Source organism: Pistacia vera, unplaced genomic scaffold, assembly GCF_008641045.1.
Source record: "Pistacia vera cultivar Batoury unplaced genomic scaffold, PisVer_v2 Contig1129, whole genome shotgun sequence".
In the NCBI taxonomy this organism is placed as follows: domain Eukaryota; kingdom Viridiplantae; phylum Streptophyta; class Magnoliopsida; order Sapindales; family Anacardiaceae; genus Pistacia; species Pistacia vera.
The window spans coordinates 40,281-62,139 of record NW_022195170.1 but is presented as its reverse complement, the minus strand read 5'-3'; the positions used below and the strand labels follow the sequence as shown (position 1 = coordinate 62,139).

The 21,859-nt window shown below is 38.1% G+C and overlaps 1 protein-coding gene across 1 annotated transcript; it reads left to right on the top strand.

Annotated features, from left to right (window-relative positions):
- The first annotated feature begins 18,326 nt into the window (after positions 1-18,326).
- LOC116142555 (flavin-containing monooxygenase FMO GS-OX-like 4) lies at positions 18,327-21,852 on the top strand. The gene is made up of 7 exons (XM_031427997.1): positions 18,327-19,002; positions 19,246-19,316; positions 19,814-19,966; positions 20,078-20,160; positions 20,283-20,418; positions 20,510-20,683; positions 21,462-21,852. Exons 1-7 carry the CDS (start codon positions 18,444-18,446, stop codon positions 21,663-21,665), a joined length of 1,380 nt encoding a protein of 459 aa, XP_031283857.1. The 5' UTR covers positions 18,327-18,443; the 3' UTR covers positions 21,666-21,852.
- The last annotated feature ends 7 nt before the right edge of the window (positions 21,853-21,859 follow it).

Sequence of the window (21,859 nt, the reverse complement as noted above, 5' to 3'; positions counted from 1 at the left end):
GTGCATAAACAACAAAGCCGAATATAAAGCTCTTATCGCTGGACTCTCTCTGGCCAAGGAGATTGGAGTAAGAAAGCGAAGGTAAAATCTGATTCTCAACTCGTAGTCAACCAGCTACAAGGCACTTACCAAGCCTGAGACTCGAAGATGACAACCTACTCAAACTTGGTCAAAGAGATGCAGTCCGCCTTCGAGGAATTCTCTATCACCCAAGTCCCAAGAGCAGAGAGCACCCATGTTGATGCCCTTGCCAACCTCGGCTCAACCCTTCAAGGCTCCTCCCAATCATTCATCCTACTACTGTTCCTCTAATAGCCAGCCGACTAGAAGGAACATCCAATGAACAAGTTGCCCAACCCGAAAGAGCCCAAAGAAGTGATGGATGTCGAACCAACCGACTCTTAGATGACTCCAATAATCAAATACTTGGACCATGATGAGCTCCCAGCCGAAAAGAATGAAGCACGCCGCCTGAGAGTAAAAGCTGCAAGATTCACCATATACAAGGGCCAACTCCTTAGGAAGCCATTCTCTAGCCCCTACCTCAAATGCATAAGCCTGGAGGAAACCAATTATGTCCTCACTGAACTCCATGAAGGCGAATGCGGAAACCATGCAAGAGGACGCAACCTTGCCCTCCGGGTGATCACTATTGGTTACTATTAGCCAACCATATACACTAACTCAGCATCCTATGTGAAGAAATGCTATAACTGTCAAAGGTTCGCCCATGTCTTACACCTCACACCTGAGTGACTAAACTCCACTCTCACACCTTAGCCATTCATGAAGTGGGGGATGGACATAGTTGGAAAACTCCCAACCGCACTCGGGCAACGAGTCTTTATGTTAGCGGTCATCGACTACTTTACTAACTAGATTAAAGCCGAAGCACTCGCCCAAGTCAGAGACTGAGAGGTAAAAGCCTTCATCTAGAAACATGTCATCTGTAGATTTGGAATACCAAAGGAAATAGTCACCGACAATGGATCCCAATTCATCAGCTTAGGCTTCAGAGACTTCTATGACATGTGGGGGATCAAGCTTAGCTTCTCTACCCCTGGCAACCCCCAATCGAACGACCAAGCTGAATCATCAAATAAAACAATCACGTAGACTTTAAAGAAGCGCCTCTAGAAAGCTAAGGGCGTATGGGTAGACAAGCTACTAGGGGTCCTCTAGTCCTATCGAACAACAGCCTGCTCGTCCAATAGCAAAACCCATTTCTTCCTCACATACGGATCTAAGGCAGTCATCCCAGCAAAGGTATTGGTCTTCTCAACCAGACTCCAATTCTCGAATGAAGAAGCGAACAGCTAGAACCTTTGTCACAACTTTGACACAGTCGACAAACTATGCGAGCGAGCAAATATCGTCAATCCAATCTACCAGTAGCAGGCCGTTCGACACTACAACCATAATGTCAGAGTAAGAACTTTCAAACAAGGCGACTAGGTCCTCTGCAAAGTCTTTCAAAACACTAAGGAGATCAACTCTGGCAAGCTCGACCGTACCTAAGAAGGACCCTACAAGATCGCCAAGAAAGTAGGAAAGGGCACCTACAGACTTCAAACCCTTGAGGGCAAGGACGTCAACAATAGTTGGAATGCAATCCATCTCAAACGCTACTATTTTTAGTCAGATTTATTCATTGTCAATTCTTTACTCTTGTTTTTGTTTTAAAAAATGATGAATGAGTCTATCCACCTCCCTCACCTTCAGTTGGCCTCGTGGCCTAAATTCAATAAAGAACTATTCAGCTTAGACCGATTCATAAATTAACTCTGTCAATTGGCTTAGACCGATTCATAAGTTACACCTTCAATCGGCTCAGACCGATTCATAAGTTACACCTTCAATCGGCTCAGACCGATTCATAAACTCACACCTTCAATCGGCTCAAATCGATTCATCGACTTACACCTTCAGTCGGCCAAGACTGACTTAACGATTCATCGACTCACACCTTCAATCAAATCAGACTCATTCATCGACTTACACCTTCAATCGGCCAAGATTGACTTAGCGATTCACGGAAACTCACGCCTTCAATCGGCTCAGACCAACTCATCAACTTACACCGTCAGTTGGCCCATACTGATTTAACAATTCACCAAACTTACACCTTCGGGTGGCCTAGCCTGACCAAAGAAACTCAATGGCTTACATCTCCAGTCGGCCATACCAACACGCCCCCATCAAGTTCGAAGCGACACTATCAACTCAGCCACTTCGCTTCGTCTATATCACAACACAAGTAGTCTGTTCAAATTGGTCATATCGATCCACGCACTCAAACCGGACCAAGCTATCTCAATTATAACATTTCGCCCTAGACAAGATACATCTACCAAGTGATTACCTAGGAAAGAGGGTTCAACCCCTACACATCTACAAGCAATCAACCCATACATCCACGAAGAAAGCAGTAAAATGGAAACACAAGTAAAAACATAAAGCCCCAAATGGCTAAGTATCAAATAAACAAAAAGCCCCAAACGGCTAAGTATCAGGTACAAAAAAGGCACACACGCCATGAAAGGGCATCGCAGGCCCCAAAAATACACAAAAAAAAAAATAAACATAAGCCTAAGGGCATCATGCCCCACATTGTCAGTACGAGTCGTCTTGCCCATCTTTGACTCAGTCACCTTGTCACTGGCCCTAGCAACCCTCCCCGCAACCTGGTCGCCTGCATCCTCTGTAGCCAATCGTCCCAGCTAACTAGCGAGGTCGAATAACTGGTCACCAACCTGCTCCTCCGCATAATCTACACAACCAGCAGCCTTCTCCTCCTCCATCTCCCGCAAGAGATAGATGTTCTCATCCAGGTTCTAATGGACAGTGTTCCCGACCTTGTACTCCAGCATCAACTCTCCCCTAGCCCTGATGATGGCATCGTCGGCAATATTGAGGCACTACTCCCTTAGTGACTCAACCTCCGCGTTCTTCTCAGCCAGCTTCTTCTTCAATCACTCCAACTTGACCTCAACCTCTCTCAGTCGCTGCTAGCTTTCCCACTCAGCCTTCTGGGTTGCCGCCTCTCTGTGTCACATATTGGCATTGGATTTGGGAACATTATGTATCATATTTTCCTGCAACGTGATGGATTTCCTGAGATGCAGGCTACTTGTGAAAGCCTATATGATAAAACTGCTCAATCAGTATATAATCACTACAAGTACAGTAACGTAAAAATCTGGCTTATACCTGGAAAGTGCGGAAAACCCCCTAGTAAGTAGCCACAACCGCACCCATCTGGTTCAATCGGCTCTCATCCGCCAGGAACAAGAACAAATCGGCTAGCTTGCTCATGGAAGCGACATCCAAATAGGTCGACGCATTAACTGGGATACTAAAAGTAAGCATCTCAGTCTCCTTATCCAAGACACCCGTCTTGGACGACCCAACCCCGGGCGCAGGCGGTTTTTCGGCTGGAGTCACAACCACATCTTCCACCTTCTTCTCTTTCTTAGTCAAAGAGTCTCTTTTTTGCTTCTCGCGATGTCTCGCGATAAACTTACACTCGGGACGGTTAACTTCCTCATATGCTTCTCTGCAATCATAAATTCTCAACAGTTAGTGGGTTTAGCCTCGACTTACCGGACAAAATATGATTGCAGTAGCAGATGAGCAGCACGCTCCAAGTCTGCTTCAGTGAAGGGAAGGGGATACCTCGCTGAATCACAACAACCCCAGCCCAAAGGTGACTCATCCTCAGATTCGCCTCCTCCAACACTACCCGCCAATCCCTCTGCGCCTTTGGAATAGCAAGAACTTTTTTAGTCTGCACGTCCAAGCCGTCCGAACTCTACCCAACACGATTGAATTCAAGATCTGCAAAGGAGAAACACAATAAGACTTTAGTAATCAAAGCATGAATAAAGACTAAGTCCCTCACTAGTCGCTCGTCAGGTATACGGGATCTCACCCTAGCCTCTCTCCCTAAAGACTGCTTCACCTCGCATGAAGAAGAAGCATTTTTTCCAGTTTTTATCACTCGACCAGAGGTCGATCACGAGGTGAGCCTGATCGTGCCTAAGATTGATCAGATACCGGCTCTTATCCTTGTCATTTTCCTTTAGGAAATATGAGTATAGCAGCTCGTGCAGCCTAAACATCACCTGATTTCGCACATAGAGGTCCTCCAGAGCAATCAACAATCTCCAGCCATTCGGTATAATCTGAGTCGATGCAATCATGAAATGGTTCAGGACCTCTTAGACAAGACGGGGGATGGGAAGCCTTAGCCCGTCATGGAACCATTTCTCGTAGGCACTCACCCAACCTTTTGCCTCCTAGTCGACCTTCTCGTACGACTTTGACACCTTAATTTTGACGGACTCCGGGAAGTGGTACATTGTCCTGATCTGCCATATATCACTCTCCTTCAGCAAGGGTGGATAGTCTTTACTCAATATCCCGCTACCGGGCTGACTCGGCTCATCCTTGGAGCCACTACTAGTAGAGGGCAAACTCCCAGAACTATCGGCTTCATCAGATTCTTCCCCACTCTTCCCTTGCCTATCTGAATCACCATCATTCAGGCCAGGGTGGCGTCACTCAGCCCAAGAGCGGCCACATTCACCCCCTTCAGTATGCCAACCGAAACGTCTCCACCCTCTGGCATCACCACCATTGTTGGGACATTCTCGTACTCATTCCCAACTTCCATCTCCGCCCCACTCAAGTCGCTTGATTTTGACTGCGACATTGAACTCTTTATCCACTCGACCGGAGCAACCGATTAGTTTTTAATACCAAGTTGAATCCTCAGTTTCGGAAGCCCCACTTGTCCAATTAGTCGAATCCTCTAAAATTAGGCTAACTCTTTGCCCCCAAGAAACTTTCAACTCGGTCTGGATGACCGAATACCTACTACTTCAGGACCCCCCGTTCAAACCCTTCTCCGCTTGACCTAGGAGACCAGATGGCCTATGTAACCTAGCCCTTACCAAAAACCAGACTTCACTCAGACCATTTCACTCAACCCGGTCAAGTAGATCGAGACAAGCCAAACCAAAATACCCCATAACTTGACTATGTCTTCTATCTTTGCCAAAAACACAAGCACCGCAAAAAATCAACCCAACATACTTCACGCCCACCAAAAACAAATCAAAACCTGATCAAATCACTCCAAATCTCTCTAGAAATTCAAATACAAACACAACTCCTCCAAACCAGACGCGTAAACCGCAATAAAATACTCCAAAAACTGAGAATCCCCTTTCACAATCAGACCCAAGAAAAACCCAAATCCTTTTTTTTCTTCTTTTCTTTATATATTCAAAACCACCTCAGAACAACAAGAATACTACCCTAGAAACCAACCAAAAGCAATAGTAAACTTGAAAATCAAAACAATAAGACTCAGAAGGAGCAGTTACCGTGAAGAAATACTGAAAAACCTCCAAGCTCTGAAAGTTCTCCCCTACGAAAGACCTGCGAAGAAACTCTTCAATACTTTGAGATGAGAAAGATGAAATACTCAAAGACGCTCATGGATGGCATTTAATGATTGTCCCTTCGAACAAGTCCATGTGGCAAAACCTCGTTTTGCCCTAGGCGACTCGACTTTCCAAATTCCTGCCCAAAACAGGTTGAAATCCTGACCTTACACATGTCACCCATTCAAGAATGCATGTACCCAGAAACATGATGGTTGCGCCTGCCCAAGCATCATCATTCGATCAACCTAACCGGGTGACTACATCTCCAATAAGCGTAGATGATTCATCTCATTACTTACCTGATCAAACACCTTCTAATACTTCATATCCATTCGCCCGGCCTACCCAACCAAATGGGAAGCCCCAAACAACCAATTCACAACACATCATTCGACGCGACGCGCTGAGTGATACAAGCTCTCATGACTTCTCTCACTCGGTTCGATGTACCAAGTTCGGGCACCTTCAAAGGGTACTTCACATCCTCTCACTCAATTCGATGCATCGAGTGAGAATATCTTCACAAGATGTGTCTCACATCCTATCACTTGGTTCGATGCATTGAATTAGAGCATCTTCACACATAATCGCCATTCCCCCTTACTCGGTCTGATACACCGGGGGAGTTCTCCAAGGTTAACTCCACTTTTCCACTCGGTTAGATACGCCAAGTGAAGATATGTTTGTGTTTCACCTCCACTCACCCACTCGGCCTGGTATGCCAAGTGCATCACCTACAGTAAAAGCTATATTGTTCGGCTTCATAAACGGAGAAGCAGTACACTCACGTATTCAACCAGTAGGTTACGAAGGATGACTAGGCACACCTCCACACAACATCTACTCTATAAGCTAAGCACTCCTTAACTTAGAGAGTGGGGGGCAAACTGTTAGGGCAAAAAAATTTCTTTGGCCCAAATAGGCCTAAAGACGAAGACACATTCAACAAAGCTCGGAGCCATGGCCCAATTTCGATTGGGCCCGCAACGGAGTCTGCATATCAGGTCTGCTCGGTACACCTACCCTGTTGCTCACTACTCGGGCCCAATCAGCAAAGGCCCAATTCGCTAAGGCCTCATCACCAACTTGTCTAGGCATAGGCCCCTTGATCCTAGACCACCTACTAGACTTAGGATCTATTTGGAGCCCAGGGTTGCCTACTTACTCCAAGACTATCTGAACTCTATTGAAGAGGTCCATTACTATCCTAACTTGCCTAAGATCCGCGTCTTAGATCCGTTGGGACTCTTTTTCCCACTAAGGTAAGGGAGTCAAAGGTTCTTCTTTTTCACAAAACCTCAACTCCAAGGACTCACAGTCCTACTAGGACTCGAAGGTCCTACAATTTCTATTTAAATAGAGGTTAACCCTCTCACAAAGGACACAGACATTACACCTTTGAACCCATTAGTTCTCACTCCTGGTAATCTTCTTTTTCCCTAACCCTCACTAAACTATCCTCATTCAACCTTGCTGACTTGAGCGTCAGAGTGCCTATGGCAAACACCACCCTAGTATTTTTCGTTCACTTCACGCTTGTTTCCTCACGTGTGCAGGTGCAGCGGATTGCTGGTGGCCTCAACCTCACAAGATCAGATCCTATTTCCGTAAAGGTAGATTTTTTATATCTATAATTGAGATAGTTTCCCTCAAAGTAAACCTTATCAAATCCTTTCTCCATTATTGTTCTACTGAAGCACTACAAAAATAAGGAAATAAACTAATCCAAGGGCAATATTGACTTACGTTCGTTGTGCCAAGGTCATGTGTTTTGCCCGTAGGATCAATCCCTTTATTTCATAAGGCAATCCAGTCGTGTACATAACAGCATGTCGTTGCTACTCTTTTTGGGTTCCAATTGAAGATGAGATTAATGGTGCAGATGTGTTCAATGCAATGCAAGGTTAGCTAGACATAATGAAAAAACATGTTCAAGACTTGGTCTGCTCTGTACATCAACTTAGAAAAACTGTGAAATGTATTGTTTTTGTAATCATTTTTCTTTGTTTACTCATTTTGATTTCAATGTAGTTCACAAGCAATTTTATGTTCAAGGTATGCATAGATACATTTACAATGAAATCAGCGAGATAAACAACACTAAGCTGTAAACTTGGGCATTAAACTAGACAGTTTCATGAAACTTCATCATCTTCATTATGTAATATAATATACTGATTTACAAAGTGTCTACATTAGCCATCGAGTTACGTATGTACAAATCCATGAGGAGCCTATCACTTGTTTCCAAGTTATGAAACTCATAAAATTCATATATTCAACAATGTTTTTGCAACTATAAATACCTTGCAAAATAATACAACACGGAGTAAAAGATATGCAAGATGAAACAACCAAAAAATAGTCACCGTTAGCCTTAAACTCCAATTATCATTGTTCAAATTTGTTGATCACCATCATTTGCATCAAACTAGACAAAAGCTAAGCAAAATCCAACTACTTCAAACACTTGAAACCAGCATACATTTCTCACTTGTATTGCACCTCTAAGTATGTGAAAAATTGGTTAATGACCACTTTAATTTAACCACATACATTATATGCATGTGATCATAAATTAATTTTAATATTAATGTATACTTGTAACCACTCATAGATGATTTGAAGGAGTTGTGGCATCAAGATGTAGAAATTTATGATGCATCAACCAATTCCAATTTCAATTTGAAGGCACTATTAATGTGGACCATTAATGATTTGCTAACTTATGAAAATTTAGTAGGATGTACAATAAAGGGAAAACTTGCTTGTCTTGTATATGGGATGAATACATGCTCTTTGAGATTAACACTTATGTTTATATGGCTCAGAGACGATTTCTTCCTATGAATCATAGCTTCCAGAGAAAAAAACAATGGTTTGATGCTAAAGATGAACTGAAGCCACATATATTGACTGAGGAAGAAACAATGGTTTGATGTTAAAGATTGCTCATCGTACCTAATTTGTTTAACAAAACATAACTTGAGCCATCTATAAAGTATAAATATAAGTTTATCAAACAAAATATTTTAAATTATAATTTAATCAAATATAGTCATAGCAATAATTCCTTTGGTTTATAGAATGCATCTAGATGAATTGAAGCAGAGTGATTTAACTCTCGTAAATTACCCAACTTTGTTACATAATAAGCATGTCTCGACTTTCTCATCGTGGCTTTCCAATAAGATAATTGTAATTCCTTATTCATTTGTTTAGTTACTTAATATATGGGTCAAAAATCGTGTTGGGCCTGACGAGGCCCAACCAAAAAGATAGACAGATGACGGCCTAAAGCCTTAGCCCAATTCCAGTTGGGCTTACGCTTAAATCCATCTTACAAACTGCCCTCTCTGTGAGTTAGGCTATCCTGCAAGATAAGTTAAGCTGGGTCAAGCCCACTAGCCCACAGTAGTCGAACATAGGAAGCAAAATCCTATTCTATTTCCACTTCTATTAGGATCCCGGATCACAATCATAAATGTTAAGCTTAACCTAATAAGGAAAAGAGATCCTATCTTTTTCCTAATGACAACTCCTTTACCTAGTAGGACTTAGAGTTCTACTAGGATTCGAACCTCTTAGGTGCACTATATAAGCAGGGGCAAATTCCCTCATTATTCATTCAGAAATCACCCGCAACACCTAAGCTCTAAAAGTTCTTACTCCCAAGAACTATCGCATTATTTCGGTATTCTTTCCTCCCCTTAGCCCTCACCAAACAACCTCTTTCAACCTCGCTGACTTGAGCATCAGAGTGTCTACAGTAGGCACCACACTAATGTCTATCTAGCCTTCACATTCCCTTTTTTGCTCTTAGTGCAAGTGATAAGATTGTAATTTATATTTTTTTTTATTCCTTCCATATTATGTTTTTGTTATGTTTTATGCCTAGTTGAGTTGATTAGAGTCTATTTTGTAGGTTTTGCATATTTGGATAGACTTTATGAAATAAGTGAGAAAAGATTAGGAAATTCTAGATTTTTGTTATTCTAACCAGTGCTGCGTTTTTCAGGTTTTTCATGGAATTAGATTTCTCAATTGCAAAAGTGTTACTCAGAAAAAGTAAAGTAGACAAATCAAGATTTCCAGGAAGGTATTATGGGCAAGAATCCAAGTTCGTTTGGGTCCTCATTAGTTGTTGCAAAACCGGACCTGGAATTCTACTTGCAGAAGAATCCTAGCTGAGTGTTGAGTCTTCAATTAGGCCTAACTGGAGTTTCAGACATCGAAAACAGGTGATTCAAAAGCCTAGATTCATCTATACATCTGGGACTACAATTTTTGTGAAGTGACCAAGCCCAGAAAAGTTATTTTACATTGCAAGAATCCTAGTGCAAGCTAGAGACGAATTCTGTTTTCCATATCTGATAAGATTTTGACAATTTTGGAAGTCTATCTTTTAGGAAAGATCTAGAAAAGTAATTTCCGTGATTCCTGGGGTAGAATTAAGGAAAACACATGTTATTTATTGATGAGTTGTTAGGTTAAACAGGAGAGAAAGAGAACAGCAGTAAAGTTTAGTTTTTTAGTTTTTTTACTTTCTACGTCAAGATGTGCGGCTGATCTTTCTTCAGTTCAAGGGGATTTTGAAGCCTAAATTCATGTCATTGGTGTAACTTAACTTCAGTAACATTGTTCTTAATCTCGTTTTTATTGGAATTGTTTATGTTATTCTGTTTTAATTGTTTATGAATTGTGTTTGAGTGATTTAGTAATGGTCTGCTGAATTGTTTAATCAGAATTTTATCTGTTAGAATTAGGAATTGTGATACGTAATTGTCCTCTTTCTATTCAATGAGTAACACATGATGATAGATGATTACGGACAAGTTTTCAGTCTGTTATCTTGAATAACATAACCTAAGTTAAATAATCTAAACTTGCGTGATTGTTGCTTGGATTGATCTATTTTCCTCATTCTTAAGGCTGCCATTGAATTAAACCTAGAGAGCTTATTCTAGGTTGTTCAAGGGTTAGGATCTAACTGAAGAGCTTATTTCAGTAGTGACAATTAAGGGAAAATTCGGGTAACAGAGCTTGTTGTTTCCTAGGGTCAATAATTCCATAATAACGAGATAGAATGATGTTACGGCTAGTACATGTCCAATGCATGTTTAGGTGGATCTTGAACCGAGAACTGGTTGTTTTTAATTTGATATTTTCTACCATTGGAGATTTATTTGTTTCACTTTAGATTGCATTGATTACAACCCCTTTCATTATTCTGCTATCATGTTTACTGTTTAGGATTTTATTTTATTTTTTTGTTGTCTTCGTTGTGGTTATTGGAATAGAATATAGGATTTAATCAAATCATTCCCCGTGGGATCGACCCTTGCTCACTTCGTGTAGGATCAATCACTCTCAATTTGACCGTAGATTTTACCATCTACACTTAACAAACATGTATCCTTAATAAAATTTGAATTGTATATAAATAGGTGATTACCAAAAATAACAATTTAGGTATTTCAAACACATTGAGATGGCTTGCAATTTGGACTGATTTCACAAATAATGTCATATTCTACTTATGTTATTAACGGGACATGTTTTTGGACAATTGATAGTGAAAAGTCTACACAAGACAGTGGCATTTCTCTTGAAGTTGAAACAGTTAGCAGAGATAATGCAACATCTAGCAGCCAAGTTGTTAAACAGATTGCCTATTACAGGGTTATAAACGTGATAAACTTAATGTACTTTTCATTCATTGCCGATTCTGATTTTTAAATGTCATTGGAAAATAGTACTAATGGAGTAAAAATAGAGGATGAATTGACATTGCTTAACCTGCATCATTGGTAAAGTCAATTTGAAAGTCATCTAGAAGGAAGTTATATTTGCAAGGAGGGAGATCCAAATAAAATTGATGTACTAGAGTGGTGGAAAGTGAATACGTTGAAGTATTGTATCTTATCTAGGATGGCTTGTGATATACTAGTCATTCGTATCACCATAGTGGTTTCGAAGGCCACTTTCAATGTTGGCAGTAGAGTATTGAAACTTGTCAAGCTTCATTGTCTCTAGAAATAGTACAAATGCTACTGTGTGAGGTGATTGGTGTTGCAATCTCAATGGAGTTAAGAGAATGAACAAAGTAAGTTTCAATTATTAAATTTATATAAGTATTTTTGCATTTTCATTTAGTAGTTACTTCTTTTTTATAACTTAAACCAATCTTTCCCTTGTTGTATTTTAGAAAGAGCAGAAACAAATGGAGATTTAGCTTCCCATCAAATGAAGTATTGTTGGAGTTTTGGTTTCAGTCACTGTCCGCTTCCCACAGGTATATATTAACTTGTTTGTTTGATAGACAATTTTATGACCAAACATAAGATATATGAATATGTTTTATTGTTATTCAATATCATTTGGGTTGCTGCTGATGTTGATGTTCTAGGCACCAGATTATATTTGAGTTATATGTTATTCTATATGTTGATGTTGATGAAAAGGATTTGGTTTCGTTAACTTTCAAGTGGTTGGGATTTAAGACATGTTAAGTTGTGTAGTTTCTTTTGGCAGATTACTTCAAATGTAAACATTCCTTTGATTGAGATAGAAGATTGAAATGGTGGTTGTCTTCGTGGATGAGTGGCTGCAATTCTTGGGTTATGTCATTGTTTTGCTCTTAATATTTGGTGCCTGACATATAGTCAATAATAGAATTCAAAAGAAGTGTTAGTTTGCGTCAATTTATTTGAGACTACATATTGAGGTCATGATGTGTTTTCTAGTGGTTTCCAAGGGATTGTGATGTATGTGTGACATAAAACATCTGATTGCCAAGGCAGAGTAAATTTGATATGTGTTGCAAGTTTACAGCTAACTCATCAATCATTGAAATTTACTATTCTCTCATTGCATATTTTCTTTTCGATGCATTTTCTTGAGAAAATGAATCTTGCTTGATTGACCTCTTTAAGTTGTGTAAGTTATTTGTCAACTTATGAACCTAGAGTGGTAACTCTCAATCCTAGTATGATCACCTTACCTTGTCTTAGCACAATCAAGTTTGTTTAAACTTTCAGTATGACCACCTCGTGTTTAAGGTGACCACCTCGTGTTTAAGGTGACCACCTTGGTTATCTGCAGTATCAGGTGAGCACCCCTGAGTCAGAGTGATCACCTCGTATCTAGCAGTTTTATTTTAGTTACACGTCCTATGCTTCTAGAATGCATGAGCTGTTATATTCTCTTTTGAAACATTGTGTGGTCCATAACACCTGTCAAAATTATATTCTATTCTCTTTGATAGGTGGCATCTTGATATTGGAATTAACTTTTATAAAGGTAAATTCAATAAAGGTTTCCTTGCCACTTGTCCTTGCATTGGCCGACTGTTTTTCCTATATAAACTCTTCTCCATTGCATTTTTTCTTAAGCCTAATATTTCTTTGAAAAGTACATTGGAAATTCTCTGAATTTTTACTTTGTTTTTGTCAGGTTTCTATGCTTAGGCAAAGCTTTAAAATATCTCCTTCAAAGTACCCAAAATACATCCTTGCTCACTACAACATGTTGAAGCGTGTTGAGCTTTCTCCACTGAAGTGTGTCTTCATTTCTGGTCCTTGAGAGAAGCTCAAGGCTAACCATGTTGGTTGTGTGTTATTGTAAGCTCACTATGGTTATACGTTGTTTAACCATAGGGTAGAGATTGAAGCGTTGCAAAACAGGGGTGTTTTGGCAACTAAGGCTTAATCTCTAACTTTGTAATTGAACTGTAAAGTAATCCTAGTGGATTAGCTTCATTCTGGACTTAGTCCCATGGATGTAGGCATTTTGCCGAACCATGTAAAAATCTTGTATGTTTTACTTTGGTTTATGTTTGTTGCTTTATGTTTATGTTTATGTTTAATGGACTCTTAAAATCAACATAGCAACCATTTCCGCTTAAGTTTTAATTCATTTGGTAAATTTAAAACTTTCAAGTTGTTTTCTAAAGTGATATGATGATCTATGATAATGTTGTACATCGTGTCTATCATGTAGGACTATCTTGCTGCAGCTCGTGATCCAAAGAGGGTTTCTTAAATTTTTTTTGCAAGTGTTTATCTTACACCAAAGATGGTTCTACATTTTTTTGCAATAATGGAGGGAGGTATGGCTTAAAGAGCACTGAGTGGAATTAGCTTATTTTATTGTTTGTATTTGAGTTGGAAGAAGAATGAGATATTTTTGTGTAATTAGCTCTTTTATAGTTTGTTTTTAAATTAGTACACTAAAATTATAGTTAGAATGAGTTCTGCAACACATATCAAATTCACAAAATAAACCTGACAAGATGAAAATTCAAAGTGATTTGAATGAGTTATGCAGCTCAAAATCAAGCTCTATATCGAGCTCGAATTTGAGCCTGAGCTCGAGCTCGAGCAGGGCTCGACTTATAAATGAGTCGAGCTTGAGCTCAGCATTTCCTATCGAGCTCAAGCTCGAGCTCGAGTTTCCAAAGCTCAAGCCTGAGAAATTTTTGACAAATTGAGCTTGAGCCTGGCAGTTTTCGGCTCGAGTTGATTCATATACACCCCTAGTTATATTAATTAATCCTTAAGGTGGGTTAAAGGATGTATTATATTAATTCATTTATTTTGACAATTTAATAAGTTGATCAATTACTTTAAACTATTTAGATAATTATTGATTTAAACTAACATGTTGATACCTAAAATTCGCACCACTAAAGTTACTATCTTCCTCTTGAACCATGTTGACTTCTTGCTTTACTTGGTGGAAGGATGCTTTGCTCTTTCAATTCGCAACATCTCTACTTCTCTACTATAGATTAATCCTGCTGCTAAACAGGGTTAGAAACAATATGGGATGCTAATTTGATTGTGGTTAGTATTCAATTAGAATGTTTTAATTTAAAACTTTTCCAAGAGTGAATTACATAATCATTTCATACCATTTAGCCTCCTTAATACAGTGAAGTGGAAAAAGTTAGGTTTCAAAAGAATACTTTTCCTTGGTGAGTATTATTTTTAACTTGATTCTTATTTCAATAATGATTTTGCTTCTTTTGGGAATATATTTATTGGATTTTTTAATTAATATCACATTGATATTTAAGATTATTACCAATTAATATCCAAGTTCGGCATCTAGATAATATAAGAAAAAAAATTAATTTTTAATTTTTTTTAATATTTTAGGGTTGATGATTAATTATTTTTCATTATTTTTTCTTTCTGTAACTTTCCTAATGATTGATATAGGTTTAAATTAAACTAAAAACAAATTAATACAATACAATAAAATACCAAACATTCTACTATATTTTGTTATAAAATACTATATAATATAATAGAATGTTATATTTATAACCATCCTTATTATATAATGTAAGGCACCAGACATTCGTAAGGAATAGTAAAGTGGGTTAATATTAACCGTCACTAGGTGGTCTGATAGTAAAAGAGCAAAAGGAGGTTTCATAATCTCTTGAGTTTGAATCCTCCCAAGCACTAATAAGGGTGGCCACTTAAACTCTATCCGACTGTTAATTTCAGGACCTCGAGAGATTAGTTAAGGTGCATACAAGCTGACTACATCACCAAGATGATTAAAAAAAAAGTACGTTAATATTTGGGCAAACCTTAAAACTTATTGTATATAAGTAGAGCTAAGCAGCTGGGCCCGGGACTAGGCCTTGAAGGACTGGTCCCAAAATGGGACCGGTCCTTCAAGGACCATTTCTCATGGGGTCCTAGGCCCATGAGAAATATCAGGGCTCGAACCGGTCCCTAGGACCAGTCCTAGGCCCATAGGATCGGTCCTATGGGCTTGAAAAATTATCAATACCCCCCTAATTTTTTATATATCTGGGGCTAAATCGAAAATTATGTAGGGGGTTTATGTAATTTTTTAGGGAGTGATTTGTAAATTTTTTAATTAATTATTAAATAAATATAAATGAATGGTTAATTGGTTATAAATTTAGGGTGTTTTTAACTTAAACTTTAAAGAGATAATTTAATTTTAACATAAATATAATATTCACACAATCATACTTCACAAATAAATAATTAAATAAATTTGTTTTTATTAAATTAATTTACATCGTCAATATTTACACCATCCAAATCTGTGTTTTTGAAGAGGTCAAGTAGTTTGAGATCTTCAAGGTGCTACTATAGTCTTCTGTCTGCATAAGTCTAATCCCGTAAACATGTTATGACTTCAACCACCTCATTGGTTAAAGAGCATCTTCTATCTTCAACAATGCGGCCACTAATTGAAAATGTTGACTCGGATGTAATTATTGAAACTGGCAAAGATAAAATGTCACGTGCTATTTGGGCTACCTTAGGGAATCAACTTGCAAGATCCATCTCACGTTTCTCCTTCTTTATCACGTAGGACATGTCCATTTGTAGGTACCGATGTAACTCATTTGGTCAATGTTTGTACGAGCTGGAGCTGCTACTTCCACCAACACCGCTATTGTGTGTTCCATATACGTCCACATGCTCGATCCTTGTTGATAAATGTCTTCATCGGGGTCCTAGTTGTCTCTACTGGCACTGGACATTCTATAGTACCTAGTCTGATACAAAAAAAAAAAAAAAAAAAAAAAAAAGCTTTCCAATTTTCTGTTAAAGTCTATCAAATAAGAGCTATAGTCATAATCTAAATTATGGTCTATCTCAGTAACCATACATTTAAATGCGTGTAATTTAAACCTAAGATCTACAATAAGACCTAATCTATATAAGAATGGAATATATAACCATATTTCCGATATTTTGTTTCCATTTTTAAAACAATGTCGCTTAAATTTTCATCATATATATGTTTAGCAAAAGTTTTAGAAATTTGAAGTAAAATATCTAAAGTTACATTAGTAGTAGGATAATAAATACCACTTAATATATTAGTGGAATCGTAAAAAACTTTAAGAAATGAATTAAAAACATTGCAAACCATCCAATCATCATCATTAACGACTTCGTCGGAATTGTTCTTCCGGTTGATGAACTCTGTAATTTGTTTTGCGGTTGGCATAGCTTTTTGCAACATCAAGTACGTGGAGTTCCAACGGACAGGCAAGTCCATACATAACTTCTTTGGTCGAATCGGCGGATCCTCTTGGCGACAATATTTTACGTACTCAGTCCATCTTGTATTGCTACCAACGATGAATCTGATAGCTGCACTCACCTTCTCAATCCTCGAATGTATAGCTTCTAAACCTGCTTTAACAATCAAATTGATAATGTGGGAAGCACATCTCTGGTAAAAAAAATTCCGTCACCATGCGAATCCAATCTCTTTTCAAATAAAGAAATTGACGTGGTATTGATAGCTGCATTATCAAACGTTAGCACCACAACTCTCTCACTTAATAAATAATCTTGTAAAACTTTAATAATTATAAAATAAATTGTCTCGGCACTATGTTTAGCATATAATAGTTTAAAACCTATCAATTTTTGTTGTAAACGCCATCTATGATCTAGGTAATGTATTGTGACACTCAAAAAATATGTTTTTGATCTAGCAACCCATATGTCTGAAGTAAATGCAATAGATATATTCCTAAAATTTTCAAATTCTATTTTAAGTTGATCTCTTATTTTATTATAAAGTTTTAGTATGTCCCTTCTACTTATACCTCTACTAACAGGACTATATGCTAGACAAAAAACATCTTTAATCATTTCAACAAAATAAAGATTTTCAGATAAAGAAACAGGAGAGTATGTAGTAACTATGTATCTTGTTATTGTCTCTCGTGCTTTGAGTGCATTGTATTGCCAAGCTGAGAGAGTTGAGGATTGTGGATTAAAATTAAGTTGAGTGTGAATTTGCTTCCGAATGCAGTTGAAGTTGAACCAGACGGTCTGAGCTGCATATATTAGGGGTGCTTCTTCTCCAGGTGTCACCACATCGTCGAAGTCTCGTACTCAGAGTCGATAACGGTTGCACAAAAATTAAATACCCCGCACGTTTCTTCCCCCTCCCAATTTGGCTTTGCCCGTTTTGATTTGGTGAAGTATTGCCATATCCTAGACACGACCCTCTTTGACTGTCTTGTCGTGCCAATGGGATCGCAACTCGCTTGTGTTTGGCTACACACAATCCCAGTCGTTTCTGGTTGTGGAATTGCTGCCTTTGCAAAGGGTGAAAATGGATCAAACCCTTTCATTTTTTTCAGTGGATGGACCATAATACTCATTTGAGGATGATCCTTCGAATGCATAATTTCAGGAATCCATAATGAATTTATGATAAAATAATAAATAACTAAAATTGAAGAAATTGAATAATATGAATAATAGATGAAATTGAAAAATGAAAGAAATTGAATAGTATAAATAATAATAATAATATGAATAAATATAAATTGAAGAGACTTTGAGAATTGAAGTAGAGAGAATGAGAGATTGAGAATTGTGAGTTGTGAAGAAAATGGAGGAAAATGGGGTTATTTATAGTTTAAATTTGGGGGGAAAGTGAAAAAAAAAAAAAAACTTCCCCTAACCCCAACCCCCTTCGAATTATATATATATGGTCAATTTTATATAAAACATTGAGTTTTTTAATATTTGCCAAAGGTGTGTAAAAAATTGAGGGGGAGGGTTTGGGCCCGTGCCTTGAGGGAGGTGCAAACCCAAGGACCAGTCCCTCTTATTGGGCCTAGGTCCAAGTTTGGGCCAAAGCCTTATAGGACCGGTCTTTGGTCTCTCAAAAGACCAGTCTTGGGTTCGGTTTTTTAGGCAATCCTATTGGCCCGGACCCAAATTCCCATATGAAAAAACAACTGTCAGACAATTTAGAAAAGCCAAGTACAAGCAAGTGAAGTAAAACTTTATAATCATGATTGATGTGGCGCACATGCACACTCTCACTGTTTATTTATATAATATAAAACACACCCATGTCATCCTCGGTCTCTCATTTATTCTCTAAAATAACACGCCAAACGGCCGCTTGCAAACTCATTATTCACACCAGCTAATTCAATTCATTAGTCATATCATGACCCAATTCAATCTGCCCACCATGTCTCCAATTCATTCCCGCCACGTGGCAGTAATAGGCGCCGGAGCCGCCGGTTTGGTTGCGGCTCGTGAGCTTCGTCGAGAAGGCCACAAGGTTGTAGTCCTGGAGAAAAACGACCAAATTGGCGGTACGTGGATTTACACTGATCGCGTTGAATCCGACCCTCTTGGTTTAGATCCGAAACGACCCGTCATCCATTCTAGTATATACGGTTCCCTTCGGACCAACTTACCACGAGAGTTAATGGGTTTTAAAGATTACCCATTCGTAAGCCGAAACGACGGGTCTGGAGACCCGAGAAGGTTTCCGGGTCATACGGAGGTTTTGAAGTATTTGAAGGAGTTTGCGAGAGAGTTCGGTATTGAAGAAATGGTGCGGTTTGAAACTGAAGTGGTGAATGTTGAATTGATGGATAATAATAAATGGAAAGTAAGGTCTAAAAAAATAAATAATAAGGATAGTTTCGATGACATATATGATGCTGTAGTTGTTTGTAACGGGCACTATTCTCAACCTCGTATTGCTGAAATTCCGGGTAAGTGTTTTTTTAAGGGAATCTATACTTGTTAGATTACTTTAAGAATAGGTGCGTTTTGTGTAAAGCTTATAAACTAATTGATTTATCGGCTAGTGTGATGAATTGTGAAGTACCAGAATTATGAAGTATGAGTTTGTTTTCTAAAGCTCCAATATAATGCCTTGAGATGTATTTTTGAAAATATTTTATGAATATGTTTAACAGTGTTCTTAATTCTTATTTTCCTTGTACTTTCTTCAGGCATCGATTCATGGCCAGGGAAGCAAATTCATAGCCACAATTATCGTACTCCGGAACACTTTCGAGATCAAGTATGTGTCAGGTTTTATGCTTCTCATTATATTATTGATATGAAATCCAATACTTCTTGTTATTGAAGATTGTGTATGATTAAAGAAAGCTCCAATTTAATTTGTTTTGCTATGGAATGAGGAAAAGTCTTTATTTGTTAAAAAAAAAAAAAAAAAATTGGTGGTTCAGAGATTTGCCTCATTTATGTTGTGAACTGCCTCAACAGCTTTATAATGAAGCAAAAGTTTTGTCAAGCATATGTATCATAAGCTAAAGGTGGGGCTAAAGTTGATATCTTGTACCTTATAACGTATCGACTTATGAGGCAAGTTCTTTATGCGATCTACTGTTTGAAACTCTTTCTCTTTTTCTCATAAGTTAGCATTGTAACCATTTTTCTGCTCTCTGTTAGAGGTGTACCACTTTCCATGTTTCTTAAAATAACTTTCTCGTTATTATTTATCGCTCTTTAACATCTAATATGTATCTTATTTTAACAATGCTCTGCCATGGACAGGTCATAGTTTTAATAGGGAGTTCTGCAAGTGCCGTTGATATCTGCAGGGATATTGCTGGAGTTGCCAGAGAAGTTCATGTTGCTTCCAGGTCAGTTGCGGATGGAACATATGAAAAGCAACCTGGATACGATAACATGTGGCTTCATTCCATGGTAAAAATATTTGGAATTGCTATCACAAGTAGTTCATGGCAGGAGTTTTCTTTATCATGGTACTGGGAGATGAATGGTTAAAATATGCTAATATTTTGTAAAATAATGCAGATAGAAATTGCCCTTAAAGATGGAACTGTGGTCTTCCGAAATGGCAATATGGTCCTTGCTGATGTAATTCTACACTGCACTGGGTATATTTTCAATTTGGTCTTTCTAAATCATTTATTCCAAAATTTATGTTTTGATGATGCATTAGTAAGTAGTTCAACATACTTCAGGGATGAATATTGATATAGCATTCTTCATTGTTAAGGTACAAGTATCACTTCCCATTTCTTGATACCAATGGCTATGTGACTGTGGATGATAACCGTGTGGGGCCACTATACAAGCATGTTTTTCCACCAGGCTTGGCCCCATGGCTTTCTTTTGTTGGTTTACCATGGAAGGTTCGTCTCTGCTTGAAATGATATGCTCTTGTTTTTTTATCGATACTTAATTTTCTGGTGAAAGTGAATCTTTGCATGTTAATGGCACCAGGTTATCCCCTTTCCCATGTGTGAATTGCAAAGCAAGTGGATAGCTGGTGCTTTATCAGGTCGTATATTGCTTCCTTCTCAGGAGGAGATGATGGAAGACACTAAAGCCTTTTATTCAACACTTGAAGCTTCTGGAATACCTAAGCGGTATACACATAATTTGTCTGATTATCAGGTAAGTTTGGTCTTCTAGTTAGCCTAGTATTGTGGAATGCTCTTGCCTTATTTTGGATAATCTGATCATTTGTTTCCAAACTCCATCGGCAGATATTCATTTATCATTGACTGGTTTACTTCATAGATAGTGCATAAAGGGAAACATTTGACATTGGTGAATTAATGTCGGGGCAAGCTCCGATGAATCTTAAAGTATTGCCCCAACAACTATTGAGAAGGCAAAAAAAGGTTATTTGGTTCAGATGTGAAACAATAAGCCCTCTTTAATCTCTGTTTATCTGCTTTTTGCTGTCCCTACCATTTTTATTGCTGTTTTTAGTGCAAACTGAATCTTCAGATTCAGATAAAATACCGAGCAAAAGTTTTCTAATTAATGTTAATGCCAATGTTGGACATTCGTTGTACATTTCATCCCATTCTTTTAGAACTGAAGGAAAAAATTGGATCTTTAATCTCCAAGAGCAAACTTATTCCTAATCTTATACTATCAGATACTTAGCAAAAATATCCTGCAGATTCTGTATGCTAATCAAAACTTGTGGTCAAGTCACCATGGGAAAACCTATTTTTGGAGCTTCCTTCTTAGCCATTCTAGAAGTGTTTGATAGGGTTTCCAAGAACATTCATTTAACTACATAATTTTATATACTTGAATTCGTATTGCATGGGACACATTAGCCTGGCAGAGTGGCATTATTGTGTATGTTCTAATGTGAATTTTAATGCCAAAAGAATTTTTTGACAATGGTTAAGAGTATGTTTGAATGTTGTTGCAGTTTGATTATGATAATTGGCTTGCTGGACAATGTGGGTGTGAAGGGGTTGAGGAATGGAGAATTCTAATGTATCTTGCTGCTTCCAGTAGCAGACGCACTAGACCAGAGACATACCGTGATGAATGGGAAGACGACCACCTGATCTTGCAAGCCCAGGAAGATTTCAACAATTACCCCCCAATGAAAATATCTAGTAATATTTAAACTGAAAGTGGCCACACTCAAATAGGTGGTGTTGTATGTTCTTGTCAAGAATAAATAAATAAAATAAAAATGAAAACCTTGTTATAATTTATTTTTCTATAATTCATTAATGTAAATTGCCTATTTAACAAACCTCAAGCCAAGCATTGTAGTTTGAAATTATCAGAATGGAATTATGATTTATACAATTGGTT